Source organism: Manacus vitellinus, unplaced genomic scaffold (genome assembly GCF_001715985.3).
Source record: "Manacus vitellinus isolate BGI_N305 unplaced genomic scaffold, ASM171598v3 scaffold_44_pilon, whole genome shotgun sequence".
NCBI classification, from domain to species: Eukaryota; Metazoa; Chordata; class Aves; order Passeriformes; family Pipridae; genus Manacus; species Manacus vitellinus.
The window spans coordinates 4,040,318-4,062,289 of NW_021940565.1; the positions used below are offsets into that span (position 1 = coordinate 4,040,318).

At 41.4% G+C, this 21,972-nt stretch overlaps 1 protein-coding gene across 2 annotated transcripts in view; it reads right to left on the bottom strand.

Moving 5' to 3' along the window:
* Positions 1–21,972, bottom strand: part of ATF6 (activating transcription factor 6) — a 74,637-nt gene that overhangs the window by 6,104 nt on the left and 46,561 nt on the right. For both annotated transcript variants that reach the window (XM_029962272.1, XM_029962271.1), the window contains exon 13: positions 10,709–10,793. In XM_029962272.1, the coding sequence (XP_029818132.1) occupies positions 10,709–10,793 (85 nt within the window). The remainder of the gene's footprint in view (positions 1–10,708; positions 10,794–21,972) is intronic.

Genomic DNA, 21,972 nt, shown 5'->3' on the forward strand with positions numbered 1-21,972 from the left:
GACAGTCTGTGTCAGTGTTAATTTACACTTAGAGCCCCTTCCATCACACCAGCAGCAATCAAGGCAGCTTTCAAAGAGCCACCAGACATGCTCCAGTACCTGGTGCTTTGTGCTAGCTGGGCTGAGCTGATGATGCTAAAGTCTGGTTGTAAGAATGATTTAGCAGCAAATTACACAATTTATACTGCCCTGGCCCAAAAAAGAGCTTATGTTTAGGGCAGTATAGGGTTCATACGAAGAGGGCACCAGCTGCAGTGGCAGCTCTGGCACTGGCCTTTTGAAAGGCTGCAGCTGTCCCCAAACATAACTCAGGGGGCTTTCTCTGCACTGTCACTTCTGCAATCTTCCATCTCATCTCTGCTGAGCAGCCCTGACTGTCCTACCCAGCACATCTGGACAATGTTTCCATCTGAAGGGTTGATATACACTACCAAATAAGTATATAAATGAAGCAGCATTACGGACTAAAAATATGCTCACTGCAACAACGCAGCAGGATTCCTAAAACATTTACAGATTTGCTTGTTAGACAGGACTGTCTGAGGCAAGGGAGAAAGTTATATTGTGACCCAAATAACTTCTCTTTTAAAAGCAAATTCCCACTTGGAACTATTTCTAAACAAAGCAGTTGCAATGATCTCACCTCTGCGGACTCAGCTGTCCTCAGTCCCTGACAGAGGTGAAGGGAGATCTTGGGCATTTCAGGTCTCCAGGTCTCTGACCACCTCTCAGACTGTGAGCCACACTGCAGGGTCTATATGGCTGTAGGAACAGGGGCCATGGTCTGAAATACTGGATCCACAGAATCAAAGTAATCTGGAGAAGCCACGAGCTGACAGCAAGGAGACAGGGTCTTTCTCCATGTCTAAGCTGTTGGAACACTGATGCCAGGGGATATCCAGGGGATATCCAAGGGAGATATATACAGGCACGAGAGGTAAGCAAGAAAACTGGAAGAAACAAGCTCTCTGTGGCCTTCTAAGAAAATAATGAGACAGAGGAGAGATCAGCACTGGCTGTGGCTAAGGAACATCACATGCCCTTAGCTTACACCACTCTTGATTTTTGGAAAAGGTCAGCACCTCTGGGCAATGTGGTCAGTGGCCAACCTGTGCCAGATGGTGCTTTGTAGTACCTGGTCCAGAGTGGGAGGTCTCAGGGAGAGGGAAGGAAAGCTTTTCCCAGGAAGGGAGACTTTTCCCAGGAACCATTTCCCACCTGATTGCCCACCTCCCCTTCCAAACTTCTTTCCTGCTGCAGTCACTTCCCTCTAAGAGAAAGAACATGAGCTACAGAGGAGATGGCCCAGTGTGTACCTAGTGTGATTGCTCTTCTTTTGCAGAGAGAGCTGATGGTCATCTCAGGAAGAGAAGATCAGGATCACCAGTGTTGACCCTCAAAGGCACTTACTTTAAATCTCCCTCAGACAGAGTATTTCTCAGAAAAACTGACATTTTTGACAGCTCTGGCTGTGCAATATGTGTTGTTGGCAGGGTATCATTGCTGTAGGATGACTATATCTTAAATCTAACCAGCTGTGGTAATGCTAATGACAAGAGGAAAAAGCCAGAAGAGAAAAGAACGACAAGGGTCAAAGGAGTTTTGCTGCACAGAAAACTCTTGGGAGTGAAGAAGAGAGGCTGGAGAAAGAGCAGTGCTTAGTCAGAACCATCCCATGCCTGCTTGGGAGGCACAAAAAGAATAAACAACCTTCCCACACTGCCTGCAAATCCAGACATACCCACTTACAACACAAAAAACTGCACACAGGAGGAAGGCATTCCAGCAAAGGCTTCTTTCAAGAACCAGGGCTGGAGGGCTTGTCCCATGACAAGGGGGCTTCTCCCCCTGAGTGCAGCAGGGTGGGTATGGGAGCCGTGGCATCTCCCCAGCACCGAGGAGGACTTTCCTCTGCAGGAGCTGTGCTCTCGTCCCAATCTCTTGTATGTACCAGGACACACTCAACTCTCACAGATTCTGCCAGCTTCAGTTCCTTAACCCATTTTTTAAAAGTTTGCCATTTTTGTCACCTGCTGTTCCCCTGATATTTATATCACCTCAGTGGTTAACACCAGCACAAGACCTTTTTGCTCCTCCCTTCAGCAGTGCTGACTTCTACTTTAAGTGCTCTTTTACCTTCGTCCTCCACAGGCCCTAGAGATTCCCTGGCAGGCTTCCTCTGAAAAATGTTTTTATTATTTTTTTATGCCTCAGGCATGCTGTTTCTTAGTATCTTTTTCTGGCTTGACTTCTTATGGTTTGACATTTAGTCTGCCAGAAATCATCCTCTTTTTTTTCCTATTTCCTCATTTGGCTACAATGTCTATTGTTTAAAAGATATCTTCTTACTTCTATGAATTGACTTTAATGTGTTACTTAAGCCCTTTGTATTTTTCAGGTCCTTTTAAAGATTTTTGCAGTGAGCTTTTAATCTTTAATCAATCTTCATAACATTTGCCAGCATTTTATCCCAATTGTTTTTCTTTTAATATGTTTTCCTATTCTTATTTAGCCCTTACCTTTGAACTGTAGCATGTACTTCACCATTTCAAGTTGTAGGCACTAACTGATAAATTTAATTTAACTATTGGACTTAATCTTTTTTTTCAAGAGGCAGTATCACATTTTCATTGACATGGACCTTCTCTATCACCCAATATCACTTGTATCTTGGTGTTAATGTGTCTCACTGATTTGAGAGTGAAGGCTGGTAAGAGCCTGTATTCACTTACAGTTAAAATGCCTTTCTAGTTTGGACGGTGTCCAGAGAGTGAGTTGAATTTTCCACCTGTCTCACTTGGATACATAAAGTTACCTCACTTATTTAGATACTGCAATCAGCTCTTGCTCGCAGAAGAGTATTTTTAACACCATCTCTGTGAAGCTTTTGTCTGTGTGGGGCGAGTACTTTCCTCCACATGAGCTTCTCTGATTCAATGCATTTGCCAGTTAATTATAAAACTGCTGCAGTGCCTGTCTGAACACAGAACACTAATAAAGGGAGACGTCCCTTTCAAAGGCTTCTGTCTCCCAGCTACAGCAACAGGAGGTTTACAGCTTTAATGTACAAGTCCTGCTCTGAAACAGAGGTGCCTCCTTTCCCACAGTGAGGGGCAGCTTGGGCTGACAGTCATTTCTTCACCCACATTCACCCAGAAGTCACTTGTGCCACAGTCTCTTCCTCTGGAGCTACTACAGAGTAAGACAGGATGGAGGCAGACGATTTACAATGAAGTGGTCAATGACCAAATATGTTCTTCAGATGCTCAGGATGTATTTTTCAAACACTTTCCAAGCCCAGAGGACACCCAAGAAGCATGCCAGGAAGTGCCAGAGGTAAGAAGGACTGCTTAAAGAGGCAAGGGAAGCTGCAGCATGGAGGACAAACATGGAATATGAGGAGCAGGCAAAATCCTCCTGGCCCAACTGGCAGCAAAATCCTTAGAGACTGCAACCAAAACACTGAAACAGACGGTCTGGGACTGCTGTGCTTCCACTAATCTCTAGGTTTACTCCAGTGATGTTCTCAAGACAGAATTCATAAATGTGAACTTCCTCTCCCAGCTCTGTTGCAGCTTTTCATGGTTTTATAGGGTGAACTCATTATGGATAATTATGTTTCAGACCACTGCAGAAATAAAGAGCTACCAGAGTTGGTTCTATGCATCACAAACATAAAACTGTGTTTGCCACCTGTAATTTCACATTAAGAGGAATTACATCATCTTGAATTTAGAACATTTGAAAATACATTAAGGCAGACTGGCTGGGCTCAAGGCTAGAATTAGGATACGCTGCACAGCTCTCAGCACAGTGCTCTCTGAAGCCTGGTGGGAGAGCATATCTCCACAGGAGCATCAGCATCCAGGGATAACAAACACCCAGGAGACAGGGTCTCTGCAGCAAGACAGTTCACGCTCAGTTCAAACCAACTTGGCTCCTTCTGCAACTCCATGCTGGCATCAGTACTGCCAGCCTACATCACGGGTTTCTTTTTAATGATACTTTGTGAATTTTACAGAAATGCGTCATTTATATGGAAAAACCAATCTGGTGTAAGAGCTCAACACTGGCACTGGAAATACTAAGCATGAAGCCCAATTAATTTATGACTAATTCTCTACCCCCTTCATGAACAGTGTGTTCCCAAGGAAATGCCATCTGTAGCAGTTATCCTAACTATACAGGGAAGACCAGTCACACTGGGGCTTGGCCTGCTCTATCAAAACCCAAGAGATATTCTTTCTCATATTAACTAAGGGGCAAAAAGACAGTGAAGATCCTCTGAAATAACCTTCCTGTTATTTTGAATGCATAAAAATAGATTACTCATTTAGCAATTTAGGTAAACAGCTCGTTATGAAAAGTCATTAGGGAATAAGCCTTTATGATTTCATTTCTTGATCGTTTCCTGTCTAACTAAATAAACATGAACTCAAGTGACACAGATTCCATTACTTTTGTGCACAGATTCTTGAATGATTTCTTTCATACTTTTTTGAATAATTTAATCTTCTCCTTCCTGTCAAAGACAACATATATTAACAGACAATGGCTGAGGAGAGTAGTCTCTCAAAGACAACAAATGCTGTTGAAAACTTCTATTTAAAGTTCAGTCTCGGCAATGATCAATTCTGATGTTCAGAGAAATGCAGGAAAGTTTGAGGGAGTATTCTGTTTTGACAAACTGCAGTTTTACATCACTTTTAAAAGAGAACAGAAGTAAGAATAGCAGCATCTTACAAGATGACTAAAATCTGTCGTTAAAATTCCTCAATAAAATATGTTCTGCCATCCTTTCAATCCTGACCTCTGCAGCACAGCTTTACATGAGCATGAGAGCAGAAACACATCTGTGACATTAGCAATTCATCCTAATAACAGGAGAACCACAGTAACCTGACATGCTGCATACAGGACGCAGAAGATTCTCTCTCTTTCTCAGTCTAGGTTCAGTGACTGGCGGTTGCAGTGACACCTAACCAAGAGCTAACTATGGCTCTGATTTTTCCCTGGTCAGACTTCACCAATTTACTTTTATTCCTCAGCTGACAGCACAAGAAGCAGAAGAGTGGCAGTTTCAAAACATTTCAAAAGGTCTTACAGCATTGGAGACATTCTCAGGTGTACATCCTACATCCTAGTTCAGAGAACTTGCTGCTTTGAAGGACTGTCAGTGACTTTCCTACAAAACCTTAGCAGCCACCATTCTTTCATCTCACAGATAGGCTGTAACTCCACATACACAATGAGCTTTCTGCTCATGCACTGTAGCCTGTAGGGCTGTGCTGAGTTCTCAGCATTTTCTGCTAAATCCGGATATAAAAGCAGGAACAGTGAGGGCAGTATCTCTATGGATCATGCTTTTGTACCTGAGAGATGTGTCCTCTGTGCCTGCTAGAGTGGCATGAGCTTCTCAGTCTGGGGACAAGGAGAGCAGCTGTGAGAGGGAGCCACAGGCACTAAGACTTGGCTTTCAAGCACAAGGAGAAGAATGAACCAACAACAGCTAGAGATAGGTGGGGCCATTACCCTCCTGGAAACCACTCTGAGGCTATTCAAAGCGAGAGAGAAGGCTACCCAAAACATCAAATAGTAACCTTGAGGGAAGTCAGCTGCTGTTCAGTCAGTGATATGTATTATTTTAGACCTTCCTGAATGACTGACTGGGAATTCTGCCTCTTGCTCCGAAAAACTGAAATGGCATCCTTTGTTTGCTTGACCCTGAAAGGCAGAGGAAGCTGAAGACTTTATTTATTCAACCCCAAGACATGGGAACTTACAGAACATTGTCACTTCCCAAAGAGCTTTAGTTTTTATTTTCCTTCTCAGCCCGTGTGGGTTCTGTTTGCCTTATGGATTTTTCACAGACAGTTTGCTACCAGCCTTGGACATCTGTGAGTTGCTTGTGCATGGCTGTCAGTTGAAAGAACATTCTTTGTAGCTGCATGCAAATAATCATGCAGCTTGATGTCAGAAATCACTCCAGTTTTGATCAAAAAGCCTTACCACTTACCAATTCACCTTTTTAATTAGAATGTGTGTTATTTCAGAGCACATTTGAAGTCTTTTACATCAGTGGGATGACGGATGCTAACATGGGAAGCTGAGGGAAGTGGTCACAATCAGAAGTTGGCCAACACGATAGAGCACATGGACTTTGCAAAACTCACTATCCCATTCTACTTCTGCCTTTAGAAGATTATTTTGATGTTGTATTTCACGATGAAATGTATCCTTTAAAAGAACAGGGCTCCTTAAGAACCCAGAAACCTACAAGTGATAGAAGGTCAGGCACACAAACAGCTAAGGCAGATTGAAGACAAGCCCTGTGGGTTACATTAGACTGAGGATCTATCCAGAATATTTGTAAAAAATTCTAAACTCTCTCTGTCATGGTTGCCAATTCCAAGAAAATGAGCCTCAGATTGCACCAGGGGTTTTCCCATCAGGTCTCTCACTTTTGTTTGGCTGAGAGTGCAGACACCAATCCTCAGTTTAGAGAGAGCAAAGGATAGAAGGACTTTCCCGCTCGGGGAACTGTTTTGCATAAGGATCCCAAGAAGAAAAAAGGCCTTTATGGTCTTTCTGCTGCTGCTAGGGCCACCAGTACTCCTGGTTAGTACACACCTGCACAGACATTTACAGCTGCTCCTACCAAGAGGAAGAGCAAGCTGTGAGAGCACCTCACCTAATCCTAGGGGGAAATGCGTTCATGGAAGGGGCTCTTGGGCCAAATGCTGAATGGAATCTCCAACACTGAATGGCTCTATTTATGTTCTCACTTCTCTGTGCTGCAGAGAGGAGTGTGGGGTGTGCTGTGCTGCAAAGCTGCAGGCATTCTGCAGGGAAAAAAAGGCTTGTGCTTGGGGTAGGAAGAATGGCTTAGCTATGCTGTACTCTATAGATTATTTGGACCCAAAGATCGATGTCATAACCCACTGCATTTTTTACAGCAGTTAAATAAATAGAAGGCTAATGGCAGATGGTTTCACTTAAACTTCAAGAAAGGCACCGCCTATATGTCAGTTTGGTATTGGCGTAATGAGCCAACAAGATTCTGAATTACAATAAAAGCAAATTTAGGAATGAAACCTACTGGAGACTTAAATGGTCTCTAGTGCATAGTTAGATTTCTAAAATAATAGTTGCAATCCAGCATAACAAACATGGCTTGCTTAAAAACAAAAGCTGGAGTTTAACTGTAAATTGCAGTTGGTTTTCATTCCCATGAGAAACTGCAAGATATTTTTTCTTGGAATAACTTCTCCGAAAGGCAGACCAATGGTGCCTCCAAAACCATGTAGAGTGGGACTAGGACTCCACAGTTCTGCTTTTTTCCCTCCAGGCTTACCAACAGTAAGGTCCCTAGGTACCATCAGGCAGATTTTCTGCAAGTACTACATGTGTCCACAAATGCTGGGGCTCTGATGTTGGGCAGAGGTGGGTCAGAATTGGGCATGTCTGGCTGCAGGGGCCAAGGGCAGAGCTGTGCCACGGGACAGCAGCCAGCAGGGAAATGGGAGAAGGGTAAAGGGCTGCAAGAGCATCTAGGGAGGCAGAAACGGAGGAGCTGACAGCAAGTATTGACTGTGAATTGGGGGATGGCCCAGCAAGCTTGGAAAGGAGCTATGAACAGGGCGGGAGGAAGGAACAGGGAGTATGAGGGAGAGGATTAACATGTACTAACGTGCAACAAGTTCCTATACTTAAAAAAAATTACATTAAACATATTTAACATATCTTAATACACTAAATATATTTAAATATTCAAATATATTTCTGTGCACCTGCACAGATGCCCTCAGTAAGGATCTGTCTAGCTTATCCTCAAGCTTGCAGAGGGGCATGGGTGGTTCAGGCTGACTGGGAGAAGAAGCATGTGGCAGAAAACTACAAGTAATGGCCATTTTTACTCTTTTCCAACATACAGCAACTGAATACTTTAAATCAAGTTTTTATCCTGAAATTTAATCATGTACTGTTATTGCCTTGTACAATATTGTTCTCCTCAACTTCCATCTTACTGACTGCACACATGTGCATGCACGTGTCTACTACAAATATGTGCCACTACCTGCACAGCACAAGGACTGCCAGTGGTCAGACTCACCCCAACTCTTCCCTCACAGGAAACCTCTTCAGACTGTAAACTTGACTCTGCTTTGCACACTGGTGAAAACTGCCAGACCAGTCTTGCAGAACCATGTCATGAACTTCCATGCAGAGCCATGAAGGACAGGAGCTGACAACTCATTCTACTTTCTGATCTTTGTCCGTACCTGCTCTCTGTCAGTGGTGAGAATGGCTCAAGTCAGCTAAAGGCAGAGTCTCTAGTGGAGCTCAGAAAGTACTAGAGCAATCAAAGTGTGATCAGAAAAGGATGTATCCTGATGGGAAAAGACTGTCCAAGTAATTAAAAGGGTTGCTTCTCAACTGCACCGTCAACTGTTTCATGTTTGGAAACAGTTTCATGAGTAAACTTTAGCACACAGAAAAAGACCCTGCAGAAGAAAGTAAGTCATGAAGTTCTGAAAAAGTTTCACAAAAAAGACCCTTTTACTTGCATGCCTGTCATCTCCTCTGCCAGGGCTGTGGCAGCAAAAAGGAAGGGCAAGGAAGTTGTAGTAGAAAAGGTTTCCCTTCTTGCAAAGAGATCTGGCTGAGGCACAAGAAAAGGCAGGAGGGGACAAGTTCTTTCAGTGAAAGTGTTGCCAATTTCTCCCAAGGAGACTCATGGTTTTCTATCAGCCAACTCTCTGCAGGTGCACAAAGAATTAAGGTGGGTTCAAAAGAACTTAAGACAGCTGGGAGGAAAGCCTTGTTGACAGCTAACTTCCAGATGCTTGTTCAGGACATGCTCTGTCCCTACAGAGGGAGAATAGGGCGGAGAAACAATATTCTCAAAGGAGACAAATGGGTTCTTCTCCAGACAGAACATTCTAGGAAATAGTTTCCTTCAGGTTATCTACCAACAGTCAAATGAAAATCAAGCCAAGTTACCAACTGTTTCTTGTGTATCTTATAGTTTTGTTCCTAATACCTGGCTGGGTGTCACAGAGGAATCAGTGTTTGACACCATTGTTTACTTAATGCTATCCTTGTGTCTCATCTGTTTTGACATCTCTGCCCAAATCCCTGGACATTTTTTTATTTCCTGGATTATGCTGATGTTCCAAAGAAAAATCCCAAAGAACTCAAGAAAATATATTTCACAATGTTTCATAATAATGAAATAATAAATGAAGGATAAGACTTGTCACTGGATTCTGATGCATATTTTCCAAATTATATTTACTCCAACAACTGAAAAATTATTTCAAGTAAAACAAGACAAAGTAAACTGTCAGGAAGAAATACTTTGTTATTTAGAAATAGCATTTGTACTTCATGGGACTGTCTGGGACTTTAATATCATATTTACACTCTACTCTTATTTTTCATTTGTAGTACCATTTACTCCAACAACTGAAAAATTATTTCAAGTAAAACAAGACAAAGTAAACTGTCAAGAAGAAATACTTTGTTATTTAGAAATAGCATTTGTACTTCAAGTGACAAAGTACCCATTTGCACGTGATAATTCAGCTCAGCCAGAGAAGGATTTTTGTAATAGACATAAGAAGGGAGTTTCAGGCAGATAAATGCCAAAAATAATTCTGATATGTCTAATAAAAATTCCCCTAAGACAGCTGTACAGATTATCACACTCGACAGTACTGTATGGGAAAGTGTAATTATCAAAATGCTGAAAGTCTGAACTCATTTTTTTTCCCTTAGTTTATGGAAATTCGCATCATCAGATAATGTTTTCGGCATGCTCCAATTTAACAATAACATTTGGGTTTATGATTCTCATGTACTGTAAAACACAGACATTTTAAAAAAGCATTATGTGCAGAGTTACTCAGAAAGTAAAGTTTATACTGTTACAGGGTTCACAATGCATTTGATGACTGTGACAATGACCCCGTGCCCCAAACTTGTCTTAAACTGGCAGTTCCTCACCATAGGAATTAACGATATATTTGCACAGGCCATGTCCTGTCTCTCATGTGGGACTGAAATGTGGATCAAGAACATTTCTGTGCACTAATAAGCCTGTGCCCCACTGCAAAGCTGTTTTCCCTGCTGTCCTGCAGCACTGTAACATGATGATTATTAATCTTGACCATGCAGCGCTGAGAGGTCCCACTCACACTGAGTGTTGTATAACACAGTGGTAAACAGCTGAGGAAGCTGATGGAAGGCAGTCAGCATCCTAACAAACTAGCAAGGCCAAGGAATTTGCCCTGCTAGGCAGGCGTAGGAGGAACACAAATGAGAAGATGAGGACAGTCTCCACGGTCAATGGGATCTCTGCAGCCACCAAGTCAGAGAAGTTAAATCGTGTTCATGTAACCCTTAACCAGCTGTGTACAAATCAAGACTGGATGGCACCCCCTCTGTTCTTGAAGGAGTCAGAATGAGACACTGCAGAACCACTGGCCAAGTCCCATATATAGTCTGGGTGACCAGGCACTGGTGATCTGCCAGTACTCCAGATTCAAAGGGGACCCTGGCAACTAAGGCCCAGTAATGACCTGTTTCACTTCTTTTGCAAAGCTATAATGACAGACACTTGGTCTAAGTTTGCTTTCCATGCACACTCCAGGCACATCTCTTTGAAATTGTTCTCTTATCATTCTCTTTCATGTTTTGGACTTACCATTGATGTTTACAGCTGGCAACACTATAGACATCTTTGGCCTTCTGGTCTTATTATGTGTGGTGGCTGGCAATAACAGGTGGTCCTGGAAAACAGCGGAAAAGATGTGTTAAATCTACTCTGAAAGTACAGAGCTGGGAAAATTCCTTTCCATTTTGTGTTACAGGCATTCCACATAGAACTATTTACAACAGCTTAGAAAATTCATATCGTTGTGGAAGTCTTCCAAAAGTCACAGCAATTGCTCATGCTGTGTAACCAAGAAGAAATCTCTATTGCATGCAGTGGAATATGAAAAAGCCTTGATCATGGGGAAAGAGATGGAAACTACTATTAAGCCCTCATTCAACTGAGTACTTACGTATATATGATTAAAGTAGTTTAACTTGACCTCAACAATATTTAAACATGTGGTTAAAGGACCTTGCTGAATTGGAGTTTTACCTGCAGCACCATTTACTCTAAGTCATCTTGCTGTCTCTGTCAAGCTCTGCACCACATGCACTGTGCAGTAGGACTCACTGGTCAGAGTTGTGATGGGGTGTGAAATATGAGCTCTGCTGACAAAACCTCCCAGGGAAGTTTGATGCTAAAGCTGTGCTTTAGTATCATATCTCAACTGTGAGGTGCCTGGGTGCTGCCGTAAGACAGCAGCGCTCAAACTAACTACCTTGGGTTTGAGCTGTGGAAGCTGCATCTGCAGGGAACACTCTGGATATGGACCTGACCTGCAAGGAAAAATGCAGCCTTTCTTCAGGTTGGTTTTTTTTGCTGCTGCTAAATTCAAATTGCTCAAGGGAAAATACGGTTCTTCCCTTATCAACAGAACTTAAAAGCTCCAGTCCAGGCATCTCCCGTATTATAGTGCTTTGTTGATCTAGTTGGACCAAAGAAAGACTACTAAGGATGAGGGAAGCTTCCCATGTCTTTCAAAGTTTAGATTCCCTGACAGAACTTTGCTTCACTGCACTGTCTCAGCATGCAGTGGGCATTGTGAAGGAAGTATATTTGCTCTCTCTTAGTAATTAGGAACAAATGGCTGTTTATATAACTGTCGAATTGAGTTTAAATTTATAACTCAGGCTCTAAGTGAAACGAAAACCTGTCAATCACTAAGTACCTTTTCCAGGTCTCCAAAAATTAATGGAAAGGTTTATTTTCCCAGCTCCTGTGTTTGCCCTTCTCCCAATCCCAGCAATTCATTCCTAGTGTCCCTGAGAAAAATGAAAGCTGGCAGGTGTAACCACGCAAATATGTGGACACCAACTCATTAAGAGGTTTTTGTAACTGCCCTAAAACCAGAACAGAACATCTGCCTTTTGCTTTCCAAGAGCCAGACACATCATTAAAAAGCAGAAGCAAGTTTGATGGGCCCATCCCATTTCATGGGATGAAATTCCATGTTCCCACGTAAGAACAGGCATACACACATCTCATACTTTTGGCCAAGGTGATCTTTTCAGTAGACTGAATCAGACTTCCTTCAGGACACAGTTATTGATTTATTAATGTCAGGGTAACTGTATTTTGCCATTTTAATATCTAAACACTACATTTTTATGTGTAAGATTCAGGGAACTCAGTTACACACAGTTAGGTGTTAAATATATCAAGATATTCTGTAGACACAGAATTGAAGAAATACCACTCTCTTTTTTTCCCATCACAAATTTCCCCCCCAAAAACCCAAATGGCTGACCATGAGAAGAAAACATTACTTAAATGAATGTCTGTAAAAAACATCTTGGTACCAAAATTATAAAACCACTCTGGTATAAATCTCAGATCACACATGTAATTCCCATTTCACTTTTGAACCACTAAGATTAAGACAACATTCAGTACGACAATGAACTTTACATAAAAACCGTTCTTGAAATCCAATGTTCCCAAGGGAACAGGCCAAAGATAAGATGTCTACAACTGCATTTTGTAACAATGCCCTTGTCATGACTTGATGACTATTTTTAACATCGCTTAAAAATGCTTATACTGTTTTATTTTTCTTTTTCAATGTTTCTGAGAGTCCACTCCATCATTACTTAGCAAAATAGAAGTACTGCACACCTGAGAATCATTACAAGGAAAAACTATTTTTTGCTAACCTATCTGAAGATTGGTGCATTAATTTATCCTGGCTTAGCTTTGCTTATAATGGCATTTTTACTTACTGTATGTAAAAATTGTATTAAGAACCACCACAAGGGCTTCACAATTGTATTCAAATGTGCTTTGGAGTTGCTGCACAGCCCCTCAGTGATTCAACACCAACTCTGGAGAAGACAGACATACAAAAAGCCAATTAGCTCTAAAACCAAACTGCTACCAGGAGTTACTGTGCAAGAAGCACAGACTGTCTGGAAGCTGCCCATCTACAAAGAGCCATTTTTTAAAATCTGGAATTAGGGAAATTTATCCATCTCCCTAATAACCTTCATCTTTTATATGCAGGGGTGTCCTTCTGACAGTCAGTCCAAACTTGCAGTTTCATAACTACCCTCATTCTACACTGAAAGCAAAGTTTATGCTGCAGACTATCACAGATATTTTCACTGCAGTTAGCCACCCACAATATTCTCAAACTCCAAAAATCTTCAAAGAGTCCCAAACTTTTATTTGAAAGCAATACCTAATTATTTATATGCAACAGAAATGAGCATAGAGATTACTGATTAGGAAGAAAGCAGACATTTAGAAACGTTGTTTGAATGTATTTCTAAAATGTGCTATCCTGTTCTCAAGTATGCTGAATTGCATTCCAGAGAGGGGCGTGATACTGTTACTCATCCCTAATTTTAAACACTAGACAAAAAAAAAAATCTAAAATTAAAATGCTATTTGTGATATTAACACATGGTATAAAACTGAAAATTAATAAAAGCAAATTTTGCAAGTCAGCATCTGGCCCAGGAGCAGAATAAATCACAACTATTACCCAACAACAGATGGCCTTGACTTGGGCCAAGAGTTGCACTTAGACGACAATTTAAATAGATGATGGAGGCTTCTGGCAGAATGACTGGAAAAATATCAGTCTGGAAAGACAATATTTCAAATGAGACCCCCGTTTCAGCATTCTCATTTTGCTTTTGATCATCTCTACAGTTCAGTGATACTGAAGTCAGATATCTGATGGACAAATAGATAAATACAGACATAGAAACTAAAAATCCAGCCACAAATACATTACCTTAATTTAATAAGTTGGAATACTGAAGGACATTTTTCGTGGGGATAAATTATGAAGACGTTACTTGCTAAACTTCTGATTAATAATCACATCTACTAAGTCATTGTCACCACAAAACATCCAGAAATATCATTAGAATATAGTTAATCAGAGCTGTAAACACTTAGAAATTAGGCACCCCTACAGAATGAATTTCCTGACTGAATCTTTAGTCTGCTGGCTAATTCAATGCCTGCTAATCAGCTTCTGGACTCACCAACATATGGAACTGCAATAAGGATTCTGAGGCTTCTTACATATAAGATCAGTGTTATCAGGGCTCTAACAGGGATTAAGCTTTGGAGCCTCATGTATCTCTAAGCCCCAGAGGCAAAAGGCAATGGAAATCCTGTTCTACTGTGCTAGAATATACAGCCTGCTCCTGTAGCTTCAGCCTGACCCTCATGACATGTGGTTTGGTACTTAAAGTCCCTCCTACCTAGATACATGAAAATATACGGGCATTTTAACTTGCATTTGAAAAACAAAAAAATTGTTTCTAACTCATAGTTAAAGGACATAAAACATCACCACTGCATACAATGAAGTTGCATTAAATAGAGAAAAAACATGCTTTTCCTGGATCTTTTTGATTTCATTTTGTTTCTTAAACTATCATCATTTCATAAGCTAGACTCCTGGCTTTTAAATTAATAGAATTGGCAATATTGCTGGGTTTGGCTTTTGCAATGCATGTCCCCTCAGCTACAGGCATCTCCCTGGGAGCACTACTGCACCTCCCTGCAGGCAATCTGCTGAGCTCTTCCTCCATTTCAAAGAAACATGAAGGAATTAATCCTCACAGTATGACTATGATGGAGGAAAATATTACCAGAGCTATGGGGAATGTTTAGAGTGAATGTGCATGCATTTGAGGGATACCCAAGTGACACAGGACACAAAGGAACAGATTTCCAGCCCTGCAAGGCTCTGCACTCTCAGCATGAGCTGTCTTTCCTCCTCTCCCAGAGGTTACTATCTGTCAAATCAATTCCCCTAGATTTTTCTTACCTTCTTAGTTGTTGTGCTTAGGTATGGATAAGTATTTTTCAAAAGCCTTTTCTAAGGTCTTGAGCAAAAGCATTGAAAGACCAGAAAATAATTAACGTAACTTGATTTAGATGTCCTTTGTTACAGTGCATTTATCACATCTGCCAGTGTGAACACTGCTTGTCATGCTATGGCAGGGCAAACCAAGCCTGACCTTCCCAGTGGTTTGGAGCATGTACCCTGCAAAGTACAGATGCGATCCATGTGGAAGCCAAGACTCCACTCCTGTAAGACAGCCCCTACCTCACTTCCCACAGAGACCTGGTGAAGAGGTCCAAATGAGCCCTGCTCTTTGTTAAGAGATCCACCTCTGACCAACTAAGGACAACCTTTGTGAAAACAAGTGACATTTGTCCCTTTACAGGAATAAAAGCTCCAAGGAGACTGGAGTAAAATACCAAAGGAAAACTTTAATGTGGTGTTCTTGCAATTGCCTTGACGAGGAGATTTGATCTTTACCATTGCCTTGGAGACCAGCTACGTGCTAGAATATTGCAACGATCAAAGGCACTGCCAGAGCAATGGGGGCAGATAGCCAGGCGCCTCTGCATGCCAAAGGGCACCCTGTCCAGCAGCTTCACAGGACTTCTTACAGTAAACAAACACTGTAGCTGGGCATTTTTCATCTCTGTTTATGACTAAGAGGTCTCCCAGGGAATCATGCCTCAATCTCTTCCAGCCTGAATCTTCATGCTGTGATTCTGGGACCACATTACAACTGCTGCCAGTACAGGCTGAGGAGCTTCCCACATCCCACTGAAGCGCTGGCAGCTTCCCAAAGCTCTTGGGGGTACCATTTTTCTTTAACAGCAGTACTTCTAGTAGCGTTCAACACCTCCTGACAGCCTAACAGCTTATCTATTAACCACTTGACCACACCTAGTGATCTCAAGATGAAGTAGATAGAAATCAAGTGCTTTTTTTGATCATAAAAAAAAAATTGTGCATCAAATCCATGTACTGTCTTTCCAACTTATTTTTTCTGAACATCTTCAGGGCTTTCAAGTCAATGAGATGACGCTGGACCTTTTACAGAGGCATGTTTTCGGCCATAACAAAGAATGTGAAACAAAAATGTGCTTTCCCAGGCCCAAAAAGTTGCATGCCACTTCAGAGACTGATTCGAGAACACAGATCCTCTGAGGAGCTGGACTTTTTAAACCCTTGGGCTGACAGATCTTTCATAAACCACAGGTCTTACACTTTTTAAAAATTTCAAAATAATTGTTGCCAGAGATGTGATGTGTCTGTCCTGACCTCCTACACAGGCCATTGACTCTGCCCTGAGCAGCACTGCAGCCTTTGGCACACAGCTTCTAAATGGGAAGTGGTACCTCTGAAGGTGGAACTTCATTCTCAGGACAGCCAGAGCTGGACTTCAGTAGCTTTCCAGACACAAAAGGAGGCTGTTCTCCAGGGAAGAGAAATTGCAATGCACACAGCACAGATCAGGGTGTAAACGGGAATCTGGCCTTGGAGTATCTGTTTCTGGTTTCCTCTGTCAGTTCGAAGAGGATGTGTATGAAAGTTTACAAATTTGTAGAGGAAATAGCTGTATAATTTCACTATTGATTTGTTTGGGTGATGGCAACCATATGGTGTCCTGAGGTTACACCACACTGGATACAACACTGGTCCATCTGAAAATGCTGAAGTTGCTGCAACATTGCCTTCACTATCAGTGGATATTAAATGGGGCAGAGACTGCAGAGGGGAGGGGAGGGTGCCTCTGAAACCATTTCAGTCTGACCCTTATATCTGAAAAGCATGGGGATGGTTTTAAGAGAAGAAAAAAGAGAGGAAACCAGTTAACACCTCTACACAAACTGTGACTCATAGCCACCACACTTCTCATTATACCATGAACTTTGCCTTGTTTTTAAAGTTGACGTGTGGGGTTTTTTGTTTGGTTGGTTTTTTAAGGTAGACCTTATAAATCCAAGCAGATTTACTCACCTCATCATGGATCCTTACAGGGAATCCATGACAGGCAAAGATGAGTATGGGAGCAGGTCAGAGATGGGATAACGACAGCAAGGAATCCGCAGAAAACCCACAATAAAATTTCACAAGGTCTCAGCCTCTCTGCACCAGCTCTTGACAGCTCTTGACCAGCTCCACCCTGGGAGGCTCCAGTAGCTTTACTACTTTTGGTTTCACAATAACCATTTAACTTAATTTGAAAGTGTACCAGTTCTACATATATTAAACTTGAGGTTAGCTAGCATACATTAATACAGTTTGATTTTGCAGCATACTTAAAGAAGAGAGTCTGTACTTGAGAATTCAACTCCCAACTCCTAATCATAGAATTTAATTACTTTTATATGTTTTAAGCCTGTTTTGAGGGATGGGGCAGGAGGGGAAGATTGTCCCATAACAAGAAACCTCCAAAAAGTGGTGGGAATAGTGCTTTTACTTTTGCCAAAAGTGTTCCTTTTCACCCTGATGCTGTTCCAATCACAGTGTTTCTGTGCACAGGTGGTTTTTACAGCCTATACTTTGCACACAGCAATGAAGTGATGAGATATGTTTTTTATTTAAGTGTTTTACCAGAAATACCTCAATCCCACATTCAGTACAATGTCCTGTAGTGTAAGACTACACCTTTCTGCCATTCTCAGACAAATTTTTATAAATAACACCTAACTGCACTCTGGAACACTTTCTGTTCATTGTCCCTGCAGAAGAGGGAGTTGCTATCCAGTTTAGTTCCCATGTGAGAGACCTTTTAATGAAGAAGTCTTTAGTGCCTTTTATTGTAAACTGTGCTACTGCCAGATGTGATATGGTCCGGGCTCCAAAACTAAACTAACTGGAAAGCACCTCGCTGTGAGTCAGAGAGCCTTGTGAAAATCCCAGAGACCTCAGAGGAATGGAAAATTCACTCTGTCACAAGCTTCCTTTGGAGGAGTTTCCTCCGCTCTCTGCTGCAATAGCAGCACTGATGCTGAGCAGGGCTCAGTTTTGGATTGTTTTCTCAGTGTAAAGGAGAACCAGCAGCAAAGGACCTCTCCTGGATTAAGAACTAAAAAGGTTATGGAGACTACTAAGGATACAAAGACCTGCTGGGAACTGTGTCTCTGAAGTTCACAAATGGAGACAGCAAACATCAGTAAAGCAAGAACTACTTTTTGTTCCTTTTCCTTTGGGATTGAATTTTTGTTACATTTCCTTAGAGGCTAGAAGGAACCTAAAAAGCAGAGGTGAGATTAAAGTGACTAGTTTAGATTTTCAAATGGAGTGCAAGTGTCTCAGGCTTAGACATTTATTCAGATCATCTCTCTGGTAGCTCTTAAATTCCAAAAGATACCGAATATAACAACAGCCACCATACGATTGTACTTTAGAACAAAAAAATCTCTCCAGGCTAAAAGCAGAGGTCCCTGCTTCACAGTGACTGGAGGCAAATTAAGCTTTATTGCTGTTGTAGTTGCTGCTGATTTCCTCTTCCTGCCTGTCCTGGGCCGGGCACTCCTGCTTCTTCCTGGGAGCTGATGCTGACCTCCTCTGACTCCAAGGAAAGTCAATTTATCTTGCTAAGATGGAAACTAGCACCAGCCACTCTTCAGTTACAGTTCTACAGATTTTCTAACAAAGATGTGACTTCTGTATATTTAGCAGGTATTAATAGAGTTCTCTTCCATGAACTTTCCCAGTCCTCCCCTGAATACATGTAAATTTAGAGCATCTATAATGCATTCTGGCAAGAAGTTCCACAAGCCTACTTCTATTGTATGAATTCCTTTCCTTGGTTTGAACCCACATCCTCCAAGATTAATTTGCCACCCTTTGTTTCATTTGGTATGTTACTCAGTTCCCTCAAGGCAGAAGATGAAGGTTATAATGGAGAAAGTAAGAATAAAAATGCAAGAGTACCTCATGACACCACCAAGGTTTGAAAAGACCAACACAGCTTTCTAATACACAACAGAGTATAATGCAAAGTGTTATATAGGTGCACAAAAGGCAGCTGTAAAGCAGATGCCACATAAAGGTGGAAAATGTTGTTATACTCAGTTTTTCTGAGGTTTAAAATTTACAATTTTCATGGTTTACAATCCCTTTATTCAAAACACAAGTTATGCCTCAAGGTAACACTGAAATATGCTGCTAACTAGTATCTATTAACCAAACAGTACACTCTACCCAGTGGCCTCTGAGAAGGCACCCTGTCTCCCTTCAGGAACTGCAACATGAGCACACTTCCAGAAGACTGGCCCAACAACCACCTCTCCAGTTAAAACATCCTGTTAACAAAGTGACACCAGAGCTGCAAAATTACCAGGTCTTCTCAAGCTCCCCATTCCTCTGCAAATCCCTCCTTCTGGAATTACCCAAGATGAACCTGTCTCATTTCTATCCAAGCTTTTTGAATACCACTTTTGACTTGCAACACATCCTAAATTAGAGGCATGAAACACCATCATCCTTCCCCAGTGGATAAGGAATGCTCCAGGAAATTACAGAAGCTTGCATGTGCAAACGTTACTGAGGCATGGCAAAGAGAGTTTAAATGCAAGGGAGGATGAGGTAAAGGCACCTGATTAGGACTTTATTTCTACCATAAGCTTCCTTGTAGTTTTGTCTTTTTTGATTTGTATAGGAAAGAAAAAGAAAGGCCATGTGAACAAGGAGGGCACAAGACAGAGACTGGACAGAAATCCAGCCAATTAGGCTTGTCTGCAGAACTGCTTTGCCGGCCTGACAGTAAAGAACAATGCATGCATTTGCTATGATGTAATTTTGGTTTGGCAGCAGATTAAAAAAAAATTCCTAAATGCGAAGTAAGAGGATGTGAGAAACAGAATTCTCTGTTTAAGTAAACTGTTTTGGTTAAAATCATATAGGAAGGTTTTTAAGGACTTGAAAATGCTTTGAAAATTTGTGTGTGTGTGTGTGTGTGTGTGTGTGTGTGTGTGTGTTACTTGTGGAAATTAGCTGAGTTTCAAAACAAACTGGAAAAGGTATGTCTGTGTGAATAGCTAACTCAGTTTGGAGCCTCTCTGAAGGAAAAAAAAAATCCCAGCTTGTACTGGTGAAAAAGTTCCTCCTATTACATTTGATAAGGATCAGATTTTCTTCTAAAGGGTCTCTCAACAAAACCAGCATCATAAAATTAAAAAAAGTTTGCTCCAAATTATTTGAAAATTATGTTTCTCTGCCATTTTCTGTCCTTCCCAGGGGCTATATAAGCACAGAAATGCATGTTCATTTGTAACTCCAAGCTGAGTCTGTCAATTATCTTTGCAGATTTTACAAAGTTGTAAGACCCAAAAGGAATTAATTGTTTTATTACTACTACCCATAAAAAGAAATTCCCTTCCTTCTCTAATTCACTGCAGCAGAGCTCTGGCTTTGCATAGCATCTGCAGGCTATTAGTTTTGCAACTGCAATCTGTAATTGCAAAAACATGTAATTTAGGTAGGGCATGTGAATACGGTCCAGTAAAACCAAAAAGGATATAATCCAGATTCTTTGCTTCTCTCACAAAACATTAACCCAAAGTTTCTATATTTGCCTGCAAGACCTCAGGTCTTCTACAGAAGACAAATCCTGGATTCCCAGAATTATTGTCCAGCTGGAGACTCTGCCCCAAAAGAGCACATACAACACAAACCAAATTGGGGAATGTTATTACAAGTGAACATCTTTTTTTTTCTGCTGTTCTGCTTTTGCAGCCCTGTCAGACCAGCACAGAACCAACCAGGGCACAAAAATGATGAAGTTTCATGGGCACGCTCCTTACAGTGGAATATGTTCTCTCTAGATCAGATTCTCCATAAAAGAGAAGCTGGATGGGTAAAAATAAATTTATGCCAGGCTTTCTCCAAATGCTGGATCAACATAACACTGCGGTTCAAAACCCATTTGCTAATACAGCTGTCCTCTGCTTTCTCTTCCAACTGAGTTCAAAGGACAGTGAAGCACTAGAACACTTTGATCTCACTTTGTGGTGAGATCTCCATACTTAGAGGTCTTCAGGGCCACAATGACAACGCCACAGCCAACCTCACGCAGTGTCAGCAACAGCCTTCCTTCACACAGGAGGATGGACCTGAGGGCTCTTCTAACCAGCATTTCCAAGATCCATAGGGACCTGGTCTCAAATCTGGAAGTCTGTCAAGATTATATTTCTAGCTTACCTCTGCCTGGTCTCACTACCTTAACCTCTCATGAAAAGACGGTTTGAGAAAGATGTTGATAGCAATCAGGGCTACATACACATGAGAAACATTTAGGAACAGCTACACAAGTCCCTGAAAGGTCATACAGTCTGTGACTGAACGCGCTCCTGGCAGAACAATTTCATTTCAAAGCTGAAGAAAGCATCCTTTCTTGCAGAGCAAAAATGCCCACACATGCAGGTAGCTGGGAACACAAGAGAACTTTAAAATCCTAACCAGAAACAACTAAGTAGAGTCAAGACTTCAAACTCATTGAAGTCAATTTGATCCCAGTGTGTGTTCAATCCTGCAACACATCTGGCACAAGATCCAGCCATGGTATGAAATTACTGTCTTCTTGCCTTCTGCAGCAATAGAAATAATTTGTTTAAATCTCTCATTCAATCCCCCCTATGTAAGACAGGGGCAAGCCAAGAAGTAGATCACCTGCAGTTGTTGCTGCATCGGACTCATCATCTTAAGATGCAGGATTTAGTCTGAAGGGCAACTTTCATTAAGTGGATTCAAAACATGTTCCCATGCAAAGAACAATTATATTTATTACTGGTGCACAGGTGCACGTACATTTAAAGTTTTGGATAAAAATACTACCAGACTGCAAAACTCCATTTTACAGAAGCTGACAATTATTTGAAAATCATCATCCATCATACTGCACAGTGAAATCAAACTGTTCATTAGCCCAAATACTTAATGTGAGCAGATGCATTCTTTACTTGAATGCCTAGCATGGGATTTAACTTAAAACATATTTTAGTGTCTGCAAAAAACATAAATGTCCTTTGCAGCCAGGACA